This window comes from Pezoporus occidentalis, unplaced genomic scaffold (genome assembly GCF_034315485.1).
Source record: "Pezoporus occidentalis ecotype Australia unplaced genomic scaffold, CSIRO_AGI_Poc_V1 ctg25, whole genome shotgun sequence".
NCBI lineage: Eukaryota > Metazoa > Chordata > Aves > Psittaciformes > Psittacidae > Pezoporus > Pezoporus occidentalis.
The window spans coordinates 1542519-1558239 of NW_026914394.1; the positions used below are offsets into that span (position 1 = coordinate 1542519).

At 50.7% G+C, this 15721-nt stretch overlaps 1 protein-coding gene and 1 long non-coding RNA gene across 2 annotated transcripts; one reads left to right on the forward strand and one right to left on the reverse strand.

Annotated features, from left to right (window-relative positions):
* Nucleotides 1-897: 897 nt before the first annotated feature.
* PDZK1IP1 (PDZK1 interacting protein 1) lies at nucleotides 898-8004 on the reverse strand. Its single transcript, XM_062623036.1, has 4 exons — nucleotides 7841-8004; nucleotides 4048-4156; nucleotides 1971-2069; nucleotides 898-1477 (listed from the first exon to the last, which is right to left on the reverse strand). The coding sequence occupies exons 1-4, from the start codon at nucleotides 7905-7907 to the stop codon at nucleotides 1405-1407; spliced, it is 348 nt and encodes a 115-aa protein (XP_062479020.1). The 5' UTR covers nucleotides 7908-8004; the 3' UTR covers nucleotides 898-1404.
* Nucleotides 8005-10226: 2222 nt separating this feature from the next.
* Nucleotides 10227-15463, forward strand: LOC134165862 (uncharacterized). The gene is made up of 2 exons (XR_009965662.1): nucleotides 10227-10336; nucleotides 14930-15463. It is a non-coding gene; the product is annotated as an uncharacterized LOC134165862 (long non-coding RNA).
* Nucleotides 15464-15721: the final 258 nt, after the last annotated feature.

A 15721-nucleotide genomic window follows, 5' to 3' on the forward strand; every position in this document is an offset into this window, starting at 1 on the left:
CCCAAACCCAGAGGCTGCCAAAAATGCCCCTCTTATAAACCTCCATCCCATCCATCCCAATCCTGCTCCACCTGCAGTCCCTGCACTGCCCTTGACTGCAAAGCTCCTTATCCTTTTCCTTGTTGTTCAAGGGGAAGACTCTGCACACTGATGTCTCAGGGACGGCCAAGGCATTACAGGTCTCTCATTTCAACCTGCAAACATTGTGGCATGGGAACACTCATTGCTCCCATGGTGGCCTCAGCACTGTCCCCACACAGCAAAACATGGAGCCTGGTTAATGAACAGCCTGGGAGGAGCAGGCTGCACCATGTCCAGCAGCCCATGGGAGAACCAGCACTGTCCAGAGCAGTCCCCAGGCACATCCTGGCAACAGCAGTGATTGCCATTCACAGCCATGGGAATGGTCCCCAGGAATGGCTGTAGGCCTGAGCCCTGTGGCTGGTGGGAGTCAGGGATTACTGGCTTTCACCTGCTAAGCAGCACTGGGAAGTGCTGGATTGGTGCCATGCCTCAGTTTCCCCACCTGGCAAGTGGAGGGGATGATGCTCACCCCCCCCTGTATGGCCCTTTGTGGCTCTGGGGAGATCCAAATCCTGAGCAAGAAAAATGTTCCACTTTTTTCTCTTCCCTCCTGATGCACAGATACACGGAGGATTGCTCCTGGCTTCATCCAAGTGAGGAAATAAGAGATGGAGCCTACTCAGAAGGGATCATAGGCAAAGATGTGGATGCTGACCCCTAAGCATCCTTCCAACCCCCAGAACAATGCCTTCCCTCACACCCCCTTCCCCAGTGTCCTTACCTTCCCAAACTGCCCTGAAGGCTGGGAGTGCCTTTGGATGAGATGCCAGAAAGTCCTTTGGATGATTAGCAAAACGACCCTCTTTGCTGTCCTGTGGGCAACAATTCTCTTTATTGTTCACAGGGAAGATATGTACAGGGGAGAAGGTTTGCTCTGACACTCAAATGCATGGAGTAGGGCCCTGAAAAGGACGGTGAAAGGGGAAGAAGAGAGCAGGTTTTGCATCAGCAGCTCCCTAGTGGGCAGCTGGGAGGTCCCAGGCACCCAGCAAGACTTCTCCATTCCTGGAGCAGGTCAGTACCCCTTTGGGACCAGGGACATCAACGTCACTAACCATGTGTGGTGACTGCCCCGCAGGAGAGGTGGCACCCCAGACCTCTCCTAGGGACCAATGTCCATGTGGACACCAGCCCCTAGGGCAGAAGAGCACATTCTGTGCGTGGGAAGGGAAAAGATCAAGAGATGATGATGCTGTGGAGAGGCTGGGAGCAACACACACGTATGGGGGATGCCAGTGCAGAGGGTCCCTGCGAAATGCCCATCGCGACAGCAGGAAGCAAAGTGAGGGGAGGAAGGAGCATGGCCAGCCAGGGCAGATGCTACATAGCAGTGGTGATCACCCTCTCCTCAGGCTCCACGTTGTTCTCGTAGGCATGCTGGCTCTCTTTGGACCTGTGTTGGAGGGAGAAGCAACAGCACTTAGCTCACTGGAGCAAGACCAGCCTCCCTGAACCCTTGCTGGTGCTGACCACGCATTGAGTAGGGGTAAGGTGGGAAGGCAGGAGGGGAGCCAAGCACAGGGTGGGAATTGCTGTGATTTCTAGTACGGGCTATTTTGGCAGTCAACATCTGCATCGTGACCTGTGGCCGCTTTTGGTGGTTTCTGCTGTTTGAAAAGCATGATGTAGGTTAAGAAAAATGCAGTGTAGCAGGTTTCATGGTGGTGGATGGGCCATGGGGCTAAGCTGCAGGAATAGGAGAGACTGAGGATACTCCCTCACTGGCTTCTCCTTGGTGCCTAGAGAGGATAAAAGCCCCCGAAGTCAAGTGAATGGAGCACGTGAGACCCTGAGTGGGAGAGACTATAGCTCTGCATGTCTGAGCTGTCCCTGGGGTGGTGGAACAGAGCCTGAGCGCCATGGGGAGGACACCTGAGCAAGTTCACCTGAAGTCGGCCGCAGCACTTATGTATTTCCCTTCGTGGCCATTGGACATGACAGGATCCAGCTTGTCCTCAACGCTTACCACCCTCTCGACGTTTTCCCTGGAGGGAGAGAAGAGGGCAGCTGAGATAGAGCAATGGAGGGGCTGTGCCCAGGAGCAGCTCACAATGGTGATGGAAGAGAGGAAGGGACTGCTCCAACACAGGAGGATAAGGGACCTGGATGCTTGATCCTGCCTTGAACACCCAGCTCAGCCCCTTTCCCAGTAGGATATGGGCGAGGAGAGATGTCCTCACGGCAGGTTTGCAGGGGCCATTCCGCATGCTGAGTGCCAGCCCCTGTCTCTGGAGCTGGTGCCCAGCACTGGGCCAGCAGTCAGCAAACCTCATTTGTCAATACATGGGATTGTTTTGTCCCGCTAACTGGTTTTTCCAGTCTTCTTCTATGTAATCTGTTGCAAAATAGTCCCAGACAGGCCCCAACTGAGGGAAATGCTGAGGTTCTGCCAGTGTCACAGCCTGGGAGGACGTGCACGCCCATGCATACAAAGCCAAGCTGCCTTCCTTCAGATGCAACTATGGATTGCTCACAGAAGGAATCATGGGGCAGGGACTGGGTGTTTAACCTCAGCCACAGCCTAAAAGCTGACCTCTGGAGCGAGCCGAATGGTGCTGGGGCAGTTGATCAGAGGGTGGGCACAGGTCCACCCCATGTGCACATCCCTGCCTCCTCAGCCCTTGCCCAAAGGTGATTCCAGAGGTTTTTCCTAGGAACAGACTGGCATAAACAAGCAGGGCCTTGAGCTGATAGTGATTGTCACAGTGGCAGCAATGAGCTGGCATTACTCCAGGCTGCTGAGCCTCACTGTCAGCTCTTCTGAAGAGACCAGGTTAATTAAAACAAGCCACTGTGCCCCCTCAAGCCCTCCTCAGCATCCTCTGCTTATGGGCTGGGAAGAGGCAGCTGGGCACAGGCAGAGGTAGGAAACACTATCCCACTATCCCTGCCTCCAACTTCATGGGCTACGAACTCCTCCACTTTGGGGACAAAGGCTCTTCTTTGGAAAAGACTGCAGTTGCAAATCAGACCATAGGAAAAATATATATATATATTTTCAATGTATATTTATATATAATGCAATTTGTATATATATGTATGTGTAGAATATGTACATATAATGTGTAATTGTACCTATACAGTGCATAATGCAGTGTGTGTGTGTTTATATGTACATACACTGCATTCTGCATTGGCCCTGAATGCATTTCAAAGGGCTCCCTTTAAATGCATCTGGGACAGAAGCCAGCCTGTTGAGCATTGGGATACACCCCAAGTCCCCACCTCCTTGGCCTGGGGAGGCTGCAGAGATGTGCAGATACAAGAAGACTCCATCACCTTTGGCTGCAAAGCCCAAAGTGCCTGTGCTGGGGCAGAGGTATTGGGAACCTGGCTATGGGGTCAGGACTTCACCCCCTTGTTGACTTCGGGCTCAGATTCAAGACCAAGCTGCTGCAGCTTAGCCTGGGTCAGCGGAGCAGCAACAGCAGCAAAGCAGTGGCTTTGCTCGGCTGGCAGCAGGAAAGAGGTAGTTGGTCCCAGAGAGCCTTTTTCTGATGAACAAGGCCACCTCGTTTGTGCTGTGGGCTCTGGGTGAAGAGCACTGCCACACCTTGACTACCTCCCTCTTGTCCCAGCTTCTCTGGGGGCCTTCTAACAACTTGGCTCAGTTTGCTTTGCAAATGAAGCTTCTGGGGGCTTGTTTTCCTGTGGATATAAGGCAGCTGTGAAGTGCCCCCCCCAAATCCATAGGAAACCAGGCTCAGGCCTGCCCCAGGACACACATGCCCATGTAAAACATGCATCTTTCTCACACAGCTTGCTCCTGGCAATGAGTAACAGGGAGCATAGGCCAGGACAGGGAGAAAAGGACAGAGAGAGCAGGACAGGGAGTCGTTGCCCTCCCCACCCAGCTCCCAGGGCAGTGATCACGGTGTTCCCACCCCTGGCATGAGGACAGAGGCAGATGGAAGTGACCTGTGCAGAGGCAACTACACCCAACCAAAGGGCTCCCACACTTACACTTTCTCCTTACACCAGAACTTATTGACCACGAAAGCAATGGCCACCAGGACTAGAAACACAACCACTGCAATGACACCCTGCAACCATGGCTGGAGATTGCCCCGTGCTGCAGGGAAAAGGAGAATATGTGTTAGAAATACATCCTCAGTCTTCATCTGCCAAGCTTCTTCCATCCAGCTTCAGCAATGTGCAGCCAAGAGCTTGGTCCTGCAAAGCTGAGCAGAACATGTTGCTGTTACTCCAGGCAGACTTACCTGAGTGATAGCAATGAAATAAAGTACAAATAACAACAGTTATTTGAACAGAAAACAACAGTTTTGCTGGCCTTTGCGTGTGGAGCATGGTGCCTTGAAGCTTTGTATATGCATACATATATGTATGCAGTGGGGTGCAGATGACTCTGCAATGGGGGATGCAAAGGGCTAGGGGACAGGGAGGGAGGGAAGGAGGATGTTTCCCCGAAGTGGCAGGAGAAAGAAGGCAGACGGACTTCAGCAAACTTTATTCTCCATCCCCAGATCCCACAGACGTCATTCCCAGGTTGTTTTCCAAATACTGCCTGCTATAAAACAAGGACCTCATGACAGGGATAGTGCAAAACACAAAACTCTCCCAGCAAATGGTTGCCAGCGTGGATTTCAGTAAAACACACCATTCAACAAGTTTCCAGAGCAGCAAACTGATTTATGACGGGAAATTGAAGGCTGAAGCATTCAGAGCAACGGCCTCCAAGTGCAAAGGCCAGGCAGGGCTGGCGGGGGGCCAGGCTGCAGCAGGGGGAGGCAGCGGGTGGCCAGGAGCTGGCTGCAGCATCCCTGGCCCCCCCTGGGTTGGGATGGAAGAGCAGGTTCTTTCTGTAGCCAGACCTAAGCAGTAATCCAGCCACGGATGGGAAGGGTGCAAAACATATTCCTGGATGCGTGAGGAACTTGGGGACAGAAGGATGAGAAGATGAAACCTTGTCCCAGTCCTTGCTGGGATGACTGTGCCTTGCCTCCCACTGGCTTTTGGGCAGCAGAGAACTCAGACTTAGTCAAACCCATCTTTAAGTGCTATTACATCAGGAGACTTTGTTCACACACACGCATCCCTTTGGGGTTTCAATACTATATATTCAGGCACAGCTTTTCCTCTTTCTGCTGACTGAAACGCCAACCCTTGCACATAAATGAAGTCACTCCGTGCAGGCAGGTGGAAGATGCTACCTGCCAGCCTCAGCATCAGCCTCGGACCATATGGACCCAACCCTGACACCAGCACCCATGAGGCTGAGCACATTGGTACTTCATTCTTGACATGGGAGTGTTACATTACCTGAACACTTCATCTGTCTCATGGGAGACAAATATGAAACAAACCTCTGCTGTAAACAGTTAATAAACTTTACTAGCAGCAATAAAGGTGGGCTGTGTGCTCTGCACATGAAAAGTCCCTGTAGGCAGCCAGCTCCACTGCTGAAAGCCCTCATCTTCCTCTGCTTTTGGGGAGGGGGGAACATTTACTGCAAAAGCCTTTCATTTATAAAAACAAACCAAAACACCACAAAGAAAAGCTCCTTCCTCCTCTTGGAAATGCAATCAGCTTGAGGCTGACTCACCTCCTGTGCCAGTCTGGAAAGTGGTGGCACCCCTGGTAAGCGGTTGTAAGAGCAGCACCAAACAGCATCCTTCAGCCCCAACACTTCCCCACAGGGACACTTGCCATGTTTACTGCAAGGTCCCGGGGCCAAAACTCAAGCAGGAGGAACTCAGGTGGAAATTCCCACTTGTATCAGTGTGTTTTGGATGAAATCCCATTATACCAGCAGGCTGCTGGTGGCCATACAAGGGGTGGTGGCAGTGATGAAGAGCAGGGTTTGGTCCCATCCTGCCATACATCATAAGCAGGGATGCTTGTGCCCCTGCTGCCCACCATCGGCTGGGTGCAGCCCCAACACACCTATTGCCTCCAGGCTGAGCTTTGGCCTGTTTTGCTTCCTCCCTCGCTCTGCCCTTGGCTGTTATCTCAGCCACATTTATTTGTTAGCTGCAGTTAATTTTTCCTGCCGGAGCCAGGGTTTCCAGCCTAAGCCTAGGAGGGAATGGCTAGGTCCAGCATTCAGTGAGGTTTCTGCTTGGGTTAAGGGAGTTCAAGGTCAACCGGGGAATGAAGTCAGCGATGACTGAAATTGCCAAATTTGCATCTCATGATCTTTGAACAAAGGAGGCGAGAAGATCAGTGGTAGGAAGCATCCTCCTGGCAGCCAGGCTCAGGAGGTACTCTATGTTTGTGCAAGCAAAACCCCACTCAGGAGCTGTTTCCAGCCATATTTCCAAGCATCCAAAGCCAAAAGGTGAATTACCGAACCAAAATCAAGTGGTTCTGGCTTTAAGAGACCCTGTAGAGACCAGTTGCAAGGGGAGATGATGGATAATGAAGATGAGGCTAGCAGGGGGAACAGTAAACGTCTCTGCCCATGGACATGGAGAACTTCCATGGGCATAACAAAGGAGGAGGCAAGAACTTGATAGCATCTTCTATCCAGGGAGTGAATATATGGATCACAGCCCTGGGGGACACTGCCTGGCTGGAGCCCCACCAGAGCATGCCTTGCTGCCCTGCCAGGAGGAATGGCCAAAAGGATGAGTCTTACCTGTGGAAATGGGACTGTGCTCCTGGAAAAGTGCTTTACCAGAGATGTTCCTCCTGGTGCAGCCTGTCCCTTGGGCTCTGCCACCTCCTCTCTGTTTTGCCCCATGGTAATGACAGGGTTTTCCTGCCCAAACAAGATCTCCTAAACCAGATTAAGCAACGTGGGATCTGCAACCCCGGCAGATGTGTGTGCACGCATCTGCAGCTACAAATGAGACCGAGGGAAGTGCCGATGACAGTATAAGCCCTTGCCCGTGTTGCAAGTCCATTTCTGTCCTCAGCAGCTGGCTTGAAGACATAGATCTGCTTTTTGATACTGAGTGCTTGGAAAGCATCTGCTAGCCCATGTTATCCACTTGAGGAAGCTGTGTCAGGCTCTGCATCCTCATTAAAGGCTTTTCCCCCCCACCTCTTTCGAGGCAACAGCAAAACGTTCAATCCTGCTGACAGCGGAGACCCCAGACTGTTAAATCCTCAGCAAGTCGGTAAACAAACACAGGAAGAGCGGTCAGGGCTGGAACATCAGGAGGAGAAAGGGGGAGGGAATTTTCCAGGACTTTGGCAGCACGGGATGAGTTTTAATTACAGCTCATTATTTCTGGCGTTAGACAAATCCTTCCATGGATTTTGTAAAAGTAATGCCCTGGCCATAGGAAGTTTCTCTAAGTCTTTAGGAAGGGAACGGGAGGGCAGTTTGCAAAGGAAAATATTTGCCCCCTCACCTCGGCAATGATCAGAATTACAGATTAACAGGAAAACCTGAGAGCTCAGGGAGCGACCCGGGGACAAGGGGACAAGTAAGAAAGGGAGACAAAAAGAGCCTGAAGAAAACGGATTACTCATCCTGGTGCACCGTAAATCAAAGCTGCTTTGTCTCCACGTAATCATGTGAGATAAACCTCAGCCAGCGGCTTCAGCCTTTGGCAAAACAGGTAGAAAGTCTCCATTGCCCCAGCTCCGGCAGCACCTCCTAACCCACCAAACACCCTCCCATCCCCATTGCCCGCTGATGTGAAGCCAGAGCTAAAGCTGGGATATTTCTCCTCTTCCCAAGAGGCTCCTTCTCAGTTGTCCTTGTCCCCAGAGCCATCCCGCCTCCCGGGACTCCGCACACCTTCCTGCCTCAGTTTCCCCATGAGGTCCGTTCCCCTGCACTCACCTTGCTGGCAGCAGGCAGGCTCCGGGAGCAGCCCCAGGAGGATGAGGAACAGGCAGCGGGCAGGCATGGCGGCAGGCAGGGCCTCGAGCTCTCGGAGGGAGCAGCGGAACGCGGCCGCTCCTGCGTTTGGGCACGCCGCCCTCCCACTGCGATGAGCGCTTGGTCAATTATCAAACGCATTAACGAGGGAGGCCGATGCTCACACCTGGGTATTCAAATCCCACTGCGGGGAAAAGGGGTGGAAGGAGGTGCCTCTGTCTGGCTCCCGTAGAAGGGGAATCTGGGGCACGGTGACTTGAACGTGACAGTCCCCTTAGGGCGTGGAAGGGGACTCAGGTGCAAGATATTTGCATCCACCCAGGAGGAAGAAGTGACGCCCAGATGGATAAATCTCTCCCCCAGGGCTTGGGGAATGTGGCTGGACAGGACCTGGGTGTCCCCCAAGCCCTCCATCCCCGCAGCAGAAGAGGGGTCCAGCAATGCCCCAGCTCTGACATCCCTCCCCATCCCACAGGACCCCATGTCCTGAGGGTACAGGGAGCTGCCCGGCACAGTTCCCACTCTCTTCCTTGCTGTTTCCTGTTCAGTAAGTGTCATTAATAACCAAACAAAACACATTTGTAGCTTTAAAACCTCCATTTAATGAACCAGACTTGATGCCAAGTGTTGCCTCCCATGCCTTGTTGAATGGAGAGACTGTTAAAGAGATTAAACATAGCATTCATTTCATTGAGCCTTCAGGGCTGTTCCCAAAATTTCTTTCACATTGAAAGAGGCAGAAACACCCAAAGACCTGCAGTAGATGGCAAAGCTGGCCCTTCACCTCAGCAGCACCAATTCTGTGGGATGGGGGAACGTTGCACGTCCCAAGTTAAGCAGCTTTCCAGCCTGTGCCAGGTTTGGATGGCTGACAAACCCACCCTGCAGGAAGAATACAAGCTATTTGGCTTCACAGCTACACAACTTCAGTTACTTCTGAAGGAAATGTTAAACCTGTGAGCCAGTAGTCGCTCTTCTCTTGCTGTGTTGTAGCATCTCTGTAAGCCATCACAGAGCATTCCTCTTCAGCAGCATCTGAGCTCCCAGGCTTTGGGTCTGGTGGTCCTGTCCTCAGACCCCACCTGAGTGTTTGTATTCCCCTATGGGCACCTGGAACACACCCATGGTCAGGAACATGCAGCACCCTCAGGAATACATACCCACGGATGCAGGATTGCCCTCCTTTATCCCTCCTCTTTCCCCTGGATCTACAATAATGTAATTTGTCCTAAAAAACAAGCCAGAGCTGGCTCGAAATGCACTGAAGGCCAGTCCCCAGCTCTCTCCCAAATCCCTTTCCATGGCCAAATCCCCACCTGCAACATGGGATAATCCCATTCCCAACACTGCTAGGTTTTGTTTATGAACTCCCTGAGACAGAGACTCTCTCACTGCACCCCTCAAGGAAGTGGCATGACAGGGACCTGCCCATAATAAGGCCCTGTAAAAGCAATGTGATTTTGTTAAAGAGAAACAGGAATGGCTTGCAAAGAAATAAAAGTAAGAGTGAACTTTGGGTTCCCTTTGACTTGCTTCCACATAATCTCTTTGGGAAAGCACACAGAGCTTGCACTCTTTGCTGCCTGCTTGTTGCTTGTCTCTTAGCAAAAGGCCATCAAAAAACCTAGCTTTTTGGAGCAGAAGGCTTTATCAGCAGATCAGAAGCCCTAGAGCAGTCCTGCTGCTGCCCTTGGGAAATTCAAGGTCTGAGGCATCTCTCTGCCATTGCTATCTACACCCCAGTCATGCCTGGGGCTGCAGCAAGTTGCTCACAGGGTCCCTTTTGGTCCTCCTCTGCACGTACCCCAGGTTGTCTTTTCACCTCAGGGCTCTGCTCAGCCCTGCTCCAGGGACCCTGGGTTGATTTTTCCAAGGATAGGGATGTCTTAAGGATCCACTTGTATCCTATCATGTGCTGGGGGAACAGGACATGACAGACCAGACCTTGAGATGGAGTCAGGGATGCTGTGCCTTCCAGAGAGGGGTCTTGCTGTGAGCTCCTTCCTGAGGAGCAAATAACTCTTTACCGTTGCACATTCCCACCTTTACCCCAAATGTATGGGAATGTAATTATTTAATTGTCTGGGCTTGCTGATGAAGACAGAGAATTTCTCCTTTGCTTATCTCAAAGCTCCCCTGTGCTTCAATGCACCTTCTTTAGCCCCCCGGCAGCTATTAGGAAGGCATGTGCTCTTGTGACCATGGCATTTGCCTGCTTGCATACCCTGGGTCTGGCCTAGGAGGGGGATGAGAAATAGCAAGTCACTGCAATGGCAGCAGCCTTGTTTCAGGGGCAAAGTCTGAAATTTTGGCAAATAATTTGCCATCCACCTTCTGCTTTTGCCATTCTGGCTGCAGTTTGGGACCCGCGGGGATAAGAAGCTTTGTGTTTCTGCTGCAGCGTGCTGGCAATCTTGCCATGTCTCTCATCTAAGCCTTCAGCATCACCCAGATGTGGTGAGTCAAAGCCGTACAGGTCCGTTTTAGAGGTGGAGGAAACTGAGGCACAGAGGGCAAATCTCCTTGGCAGCATTTAGTCAAACCCAAGTGGAGCCAGAGGCAGCTCAGTTCTCTCCCAGGGACCCACGATCAGTTGCCTCCACAAGTCTTGCACAAAGCAGATCTTGCAATTTCAGGATTTACACTGATATCCTCCAAAAATTGGCATTTTTTTTCCCCCAAGAAATGTGTAATTTTTAGCCAAAATTAACATTGGCTCAAAGCAACATTCCTGAGCCTAAAATGTGTTCCTGGGTGATACAGCTCACAGTAGAGATGCCAGTTCCTCTTCGAAAAACATTGCAGGGCTCTGTGTTTTAATGGAGGTTATTCTTCTTTCTCCTTCACTTCCTTCCTTCCTTCCTCCTTCCTTCCCTCCTTCCTTCACTCCATCTCCTCCCCCTCTCTCAGAAAGAGCCATAAAAATGAAGCATATATATGAGAGCAAGACTGAACATTCCCTTTTGTATTTTTCCTAAGGAAAAAGAGTGGTGAATTTGTTGCATTTCAATAGCTGCTCCCAAAAGAAAAGGGAAAACAACAAAAAACCAAGCCCAACCACAAACACAATTTTTAATTGCTTGTTTCGTTTGACATTTGCCATCAAAACCAAATATTCTTTGCATGCCCAGAATTCCCTCATTTCGTATTGACACTGGCTTTCAAATTCTGCCTGGGATGGAGAGCCAGGAGCTATAGCCGCTGTGAAAAGGGCATTTTCTTGGCCTGGTGTGCCAAGATGCGGATAAACAGCACCAGAAAAAGGCAGCCCCTGCTCAGGCTTTTCATCCTTCACAGCTCTGTACCCTGCTTCCCTTCTTTAAAAATGCTTTTAAAGCAATGTATTTTGTTATTTACATGCTGATGAAAACCCTGGTTGCAATGGTGTGGCATTAGGGCATCACCCCACACCAGCCCCGTCCTCCCTCTGTCAGCACAGGGTTCAACTGGGCCATTTGTTCCCCTCCTGCACACACACAGGGACAAGAAAAAGACATCTCTTGGCATTCTAATTGGACATTTTATTAGACCATACATGAGTCCCCCAGCAATGATGCTAATTGCAAGCCCTGAATAAGCAGCAGGGAGAAGAGGGTGACATGGTGATTGCCATGATCCCTCCTGGACCTTCATCAGGAGAGGATGTGGATTACCTCCTTCTCCTCCCAGGCAGCCTGGATGGGTCAGCCAAGGTCACTCCTGACAGGACACTTGCTGGGAGCTGGTACCCAGCAACTATCTGAGATGGGGCATCAGCATCAGGCACTAGGCATGCCCTTCATTGTCCCTCAAGATCTGCTCAATAGCATCACTGTGGCCCGTATGTATTTCATGGGACCCTCTGGATGATGCTTTTCACACCAGCTGGTTTTTGGCATGGATCTCTGGGCAGCATTCACACCGGACACTGTCTGTGCTGGAACCTGATGCTACCACTCTGTACATCTAAGGGCAGCAATGGGCTGTCTCCTCTATCCAGTTGCCCATTTGCACAGAGCTGCTAGGAGTTGTCCCCTCTGAGCACCTCTGCTCCTGGCTTCAATAGCTGCCATGGAGCTGACAGCATGTTCACATTAGCCTCAGGCCCTGCAACTTGGAAAATTAGGCTAAGAAAAGACCTACCTGATCTGTCACACCTTGTTCTGGGCTGGGAATAATCATAGAATCATAGAATAGGTAGGGTTGGAAAGGACCTTAAGATAATCAAACCAAAAATTCCTGGAACAGGAAGAAAATCCACCTGCCTCTGGTCTGCCTTATTGCTGGGGAATAAGCCTGCATCCGTGATTCCCCCTTGGCTTTCCCATCTGTTCAGAAGGCGTATTGCACCCCTAATCATCTCTGAGCACAGGGGAAAGTGCTGCTGCATTGCTGGAGTGGCAGATAACCAGGATCTCAGTACGTGATGCTCAGAAAGGGAGAAAGGAGCTGACTTCGCTGTGGATATTCCCTCCTGCCTGGTGCTATCGAATGGAATGAATAATTTACTATCCGATCATCTCTAATCTTCATCCCATAAAATCAGCAGCAAGCTGGGAGGGTTTTTGAAGCCTCCAGCTGCATTTGCTGATAAGACATGAGGCAGGAAAGATTGGAAGCCCATAAAAATGATAATCTCAGGCTTCAGTGTAACTTAGTGGAGGGGTTTTCTCCTGTCCCTTCATTAAGGATGGATTTCCTTAAATAACAACAAGCCTTCTCACGAGGAATCTCCCACCCAAGAAACGATTGCATTGTCGTTAGGAAATAGGAGTCCAAGAAGCCAGACTAAAGTAGCTGGAGCACAGGTTAGTGCAAGGGCCAAGGCTTTGAAGGGCAAATGGTACTTACCTTTACGGGGTGGGAGGAAAAGAGGGAGGATTGGAAATGATTTCTGAACAAGGAGACAAGATTTAGGCACTGGGGCTTTGCCTCAGAGTCAGGCACCAGTGCCAGGTTAAGCTGCCTGCCACAAGCCTGACCATGAGCCTGGCTATGAGACAAGCCCCATCATCCTCATCCTACACCTCCTTGGTGTGAAGAGAAACATCATGTTTCACTCCAGTCTGGCTTGGTACAGCATCCTCCCCTTCAGGCCCGAATTCAGCAAGTCTGCCTATTGCCTGGGAGGAGAAGGGAAAGTTAAAAACCCAGCTCTTCAACCATATCCATGTGAATCTCAAACAGGACAGCCAAGAGAAGAAGCAGGAAAGAGTTAGCTGGCTTGTTGGGAGTGGACAGTTTCAGGAAATAATTATCCCAGATGCCAGAATAGAAGAAAATTGAAAGTGTAAACTATAATCAGATGTTAAGTTGCTTTTCTTCTGCTAATTGAAATAGTGTTTTCTCTGCTACCCACCACTCTACCCCTTTCAGATGCTAATCCCTATCAAACACGGACTTACAATTACAAATTCATAGGCATCTTTCCCAGGAGCAGAAATTGCTTTGCCCTGTAACCTCTAAGATGAGGTCTTAATAGGAATTCACGAGCAGTCGCTGGTAAAGCTTCATTAGCCAGAGAGAATAGACAAGGGCAAGTTGCAGTGCTCCCTAACCACTCTAGGGAAAAATTAATTTAAATTACTTTGTAAAGTAACAAGGCCAGATAATGTGTTTCCTTCTCGGATTATTGTTTTCTAACACTCTAATGTGCTCCTAGATTACTTTGCTCTGCTTGTGGTCTATGTTAAATTGTGGTTTATGAAGAGCAAAAGCCTATGGAAAGAGAAACACCGACCCCTTGGGCCAGAGGTGGATGAAGACAGGGTGAGGATTTGGCTGTTTCTTACTGGGTTGGGTTGCTCAGAGGCTGTTGGGGAGGCAAGAAGAGGCCACCTCCAGCACAACTTCAACACAGCCTAGAGGAGAAACCTGGAAATTGAAGGTGTTTCCCTGACTGAAAACTGATCCAAGCCAATGGAAGGAGTCCTGATGATTTGAGGCAGCTCCAGATTTGTTTCCTGGAGCAATGCTGAGTACTCTGTTCCCAAGGGCTGGACAGGCAAGGGAAACCTCTTCCAGAAGCCACCATCCTTGAGCAAAGGTACAAGCGTGAGGCTGATTCCCAACCAGCTAAAACCTAAAATGCACTAAAGCATACTAAAACCTAAGCCTGAACCACCAGGACGGGGAGCTGGGATTTCACACCCCGTCTCCAACCCTTACCGAGCCTCCCCAAAAGGAGCTATAATTCTCTTCCCCTGGCACCAGGCTGCATGCTCCTCATGCTGGGCTTACAATTCAGTGTGGTTTTACAGAGCTTTGCAGCGAGCCAAGCGAGGGGCCGCGGGAAGATGCAGTGATAAGGGCTTGGCAGAGGGGCTGAGACTGTTCCCAGCACCGTGGGCTTGCAGCCGGGCTTTGGTGGGTGCTGCCAGGGCCCAGAGTTATTAACCTGAGACTTGTCACACGGAATGGGCCAGCCTGGCTAAATCCTCAGGGGACGCGAGCATCATTCAACGAAGAGACAAAGAGTTCAAAGGGCCTTTCGGCAGCAAACAGCGCTGATCATCTCGGCTGATTAAATAGGTTCCCAACTGATCGGGGAGTCCTAGGAGACCAGACTGAAGCTGGGAAGATTTATGGGGAGCTACCTAAATTGGAGAGGGAAGATATTGATTCTATTCCTGGCTTCTGAAGGGGATAGCTGGGAGGATGGGGGGGTGGGGTCAGAGCAAAGATAGGGCTGGAGAGAAATGCATTGAGACAGAGGGGTAGGTGGTTAAGTAGAGGGGATGAATGGATGGACAGACTCCCAGCCTATCTAATAAGTTTCTTGTCCCTGCTTGCTTGTGGGAAGACAAAAACCCCATGGCACCCAGACCTCCCTTCTGTCATTCTCCGTGCAAAACTGCAGCATTTCAAAATGGGATTGTAACCCCCAAAGATGAGGGTGTATGTCACCCCAGCTCCTGCAGTCACTTGAATTTCTTTTATCCCCATCAGCATCCCATTGTCCTCCAAGTCCTGACAAATTCTGGACCGCCTTTGCTGGAGGCTGTGTTTCAACAGCTCCAAGCACAATTAAGTGCTCCCTAGAGTCCTGCTTGCCCTTGTGTCTTGCAACAGGCAGGACTCAGCCTCCTGGAGAGCAGAAGAGCATCAGAGAAGGCCATGCCCCATGAGAAGGACACCACTGCATGACCCTCTGGGTCCCCAATGGGTAGAGAAGAGCCTGACTGCAGTAGGAACCACCTGCTCAGCATCATCTGAAGAAGGTGTTTTCCTTCCTCCAGCCCCCACAGCCTTACTGGGTTAAAGGAAGGGCCCTGGGCAGAGCAAGGAGCACTCACAATATAGGAGATCAGCCTGAGCATCCTCGCACTGTGGGGTTCAACCTACCAGAATCATGCCAGTGGGCACCAGCCCTATTTATTTCCATGCTCATCAGCAAAAGCAGCACATTTTCAGGTCGCATCTCTCTTCCTTCTCAGCACCAGAGCTTTTGCCTGACATCCAAAGGGAAAAGAATAACGGGGCCATCAGCAGTGAGCAAAACGCATCTCATAACCTCCACTTCTTTTCAACGAGCTCCAGTTGTTGCTTTACAAGTGTACTCCAACCCCGGCAAGTGCCAAACAAAAGCTCCCCTCTCCTCCTCTGTGCCTTGTTAAACAGCCTTATTATTTCAGTGAGCTGCATCTGCTGGGTGGCAGCCGCGATTACCATAACACAGGGGCAGGATCTGGCCTGGATGCTTCACCCTCAATTCTGCAACAGGCGAGAGCATTGGGCTGGATTTAAAATGAAATGAAAAATAAAGGGGGAAGGGGGAGGGAAATTCAATGTATGAAGTCACTTTTCTGGCTGCCACCCAAGCAAACAGATGCAGGTAATAGAGGAGATGGGAAAAATCACGTC

Excerpts from the sequence above, each read along its gene's own strand:
- PDZK1IP1 (XM_062623036.1), bottom strand. The coding sequence starts at position 7,907 with ATGCCTGCCCGCTGCCTGTTCCTCATCCTCCTGGGGCTGCTCCCGGAG. Across the intron at positions 4,157-7,840 it reads GCCTGCCTGCTGCCAGCAAG|CACGGGGCAATCTCCAGCCA; the intron begins GTGAGTGCAGGG and ends TTTTCCCTGCAG. Across the intron at positions 2,070-4,047 it reads TTCTGGTGTAAGGAGAAAGT|GGAAAACGTCGAGAGGGTGG; the intron begins GTAAGTGTGGGA and ends CTCTCCCTCCAG.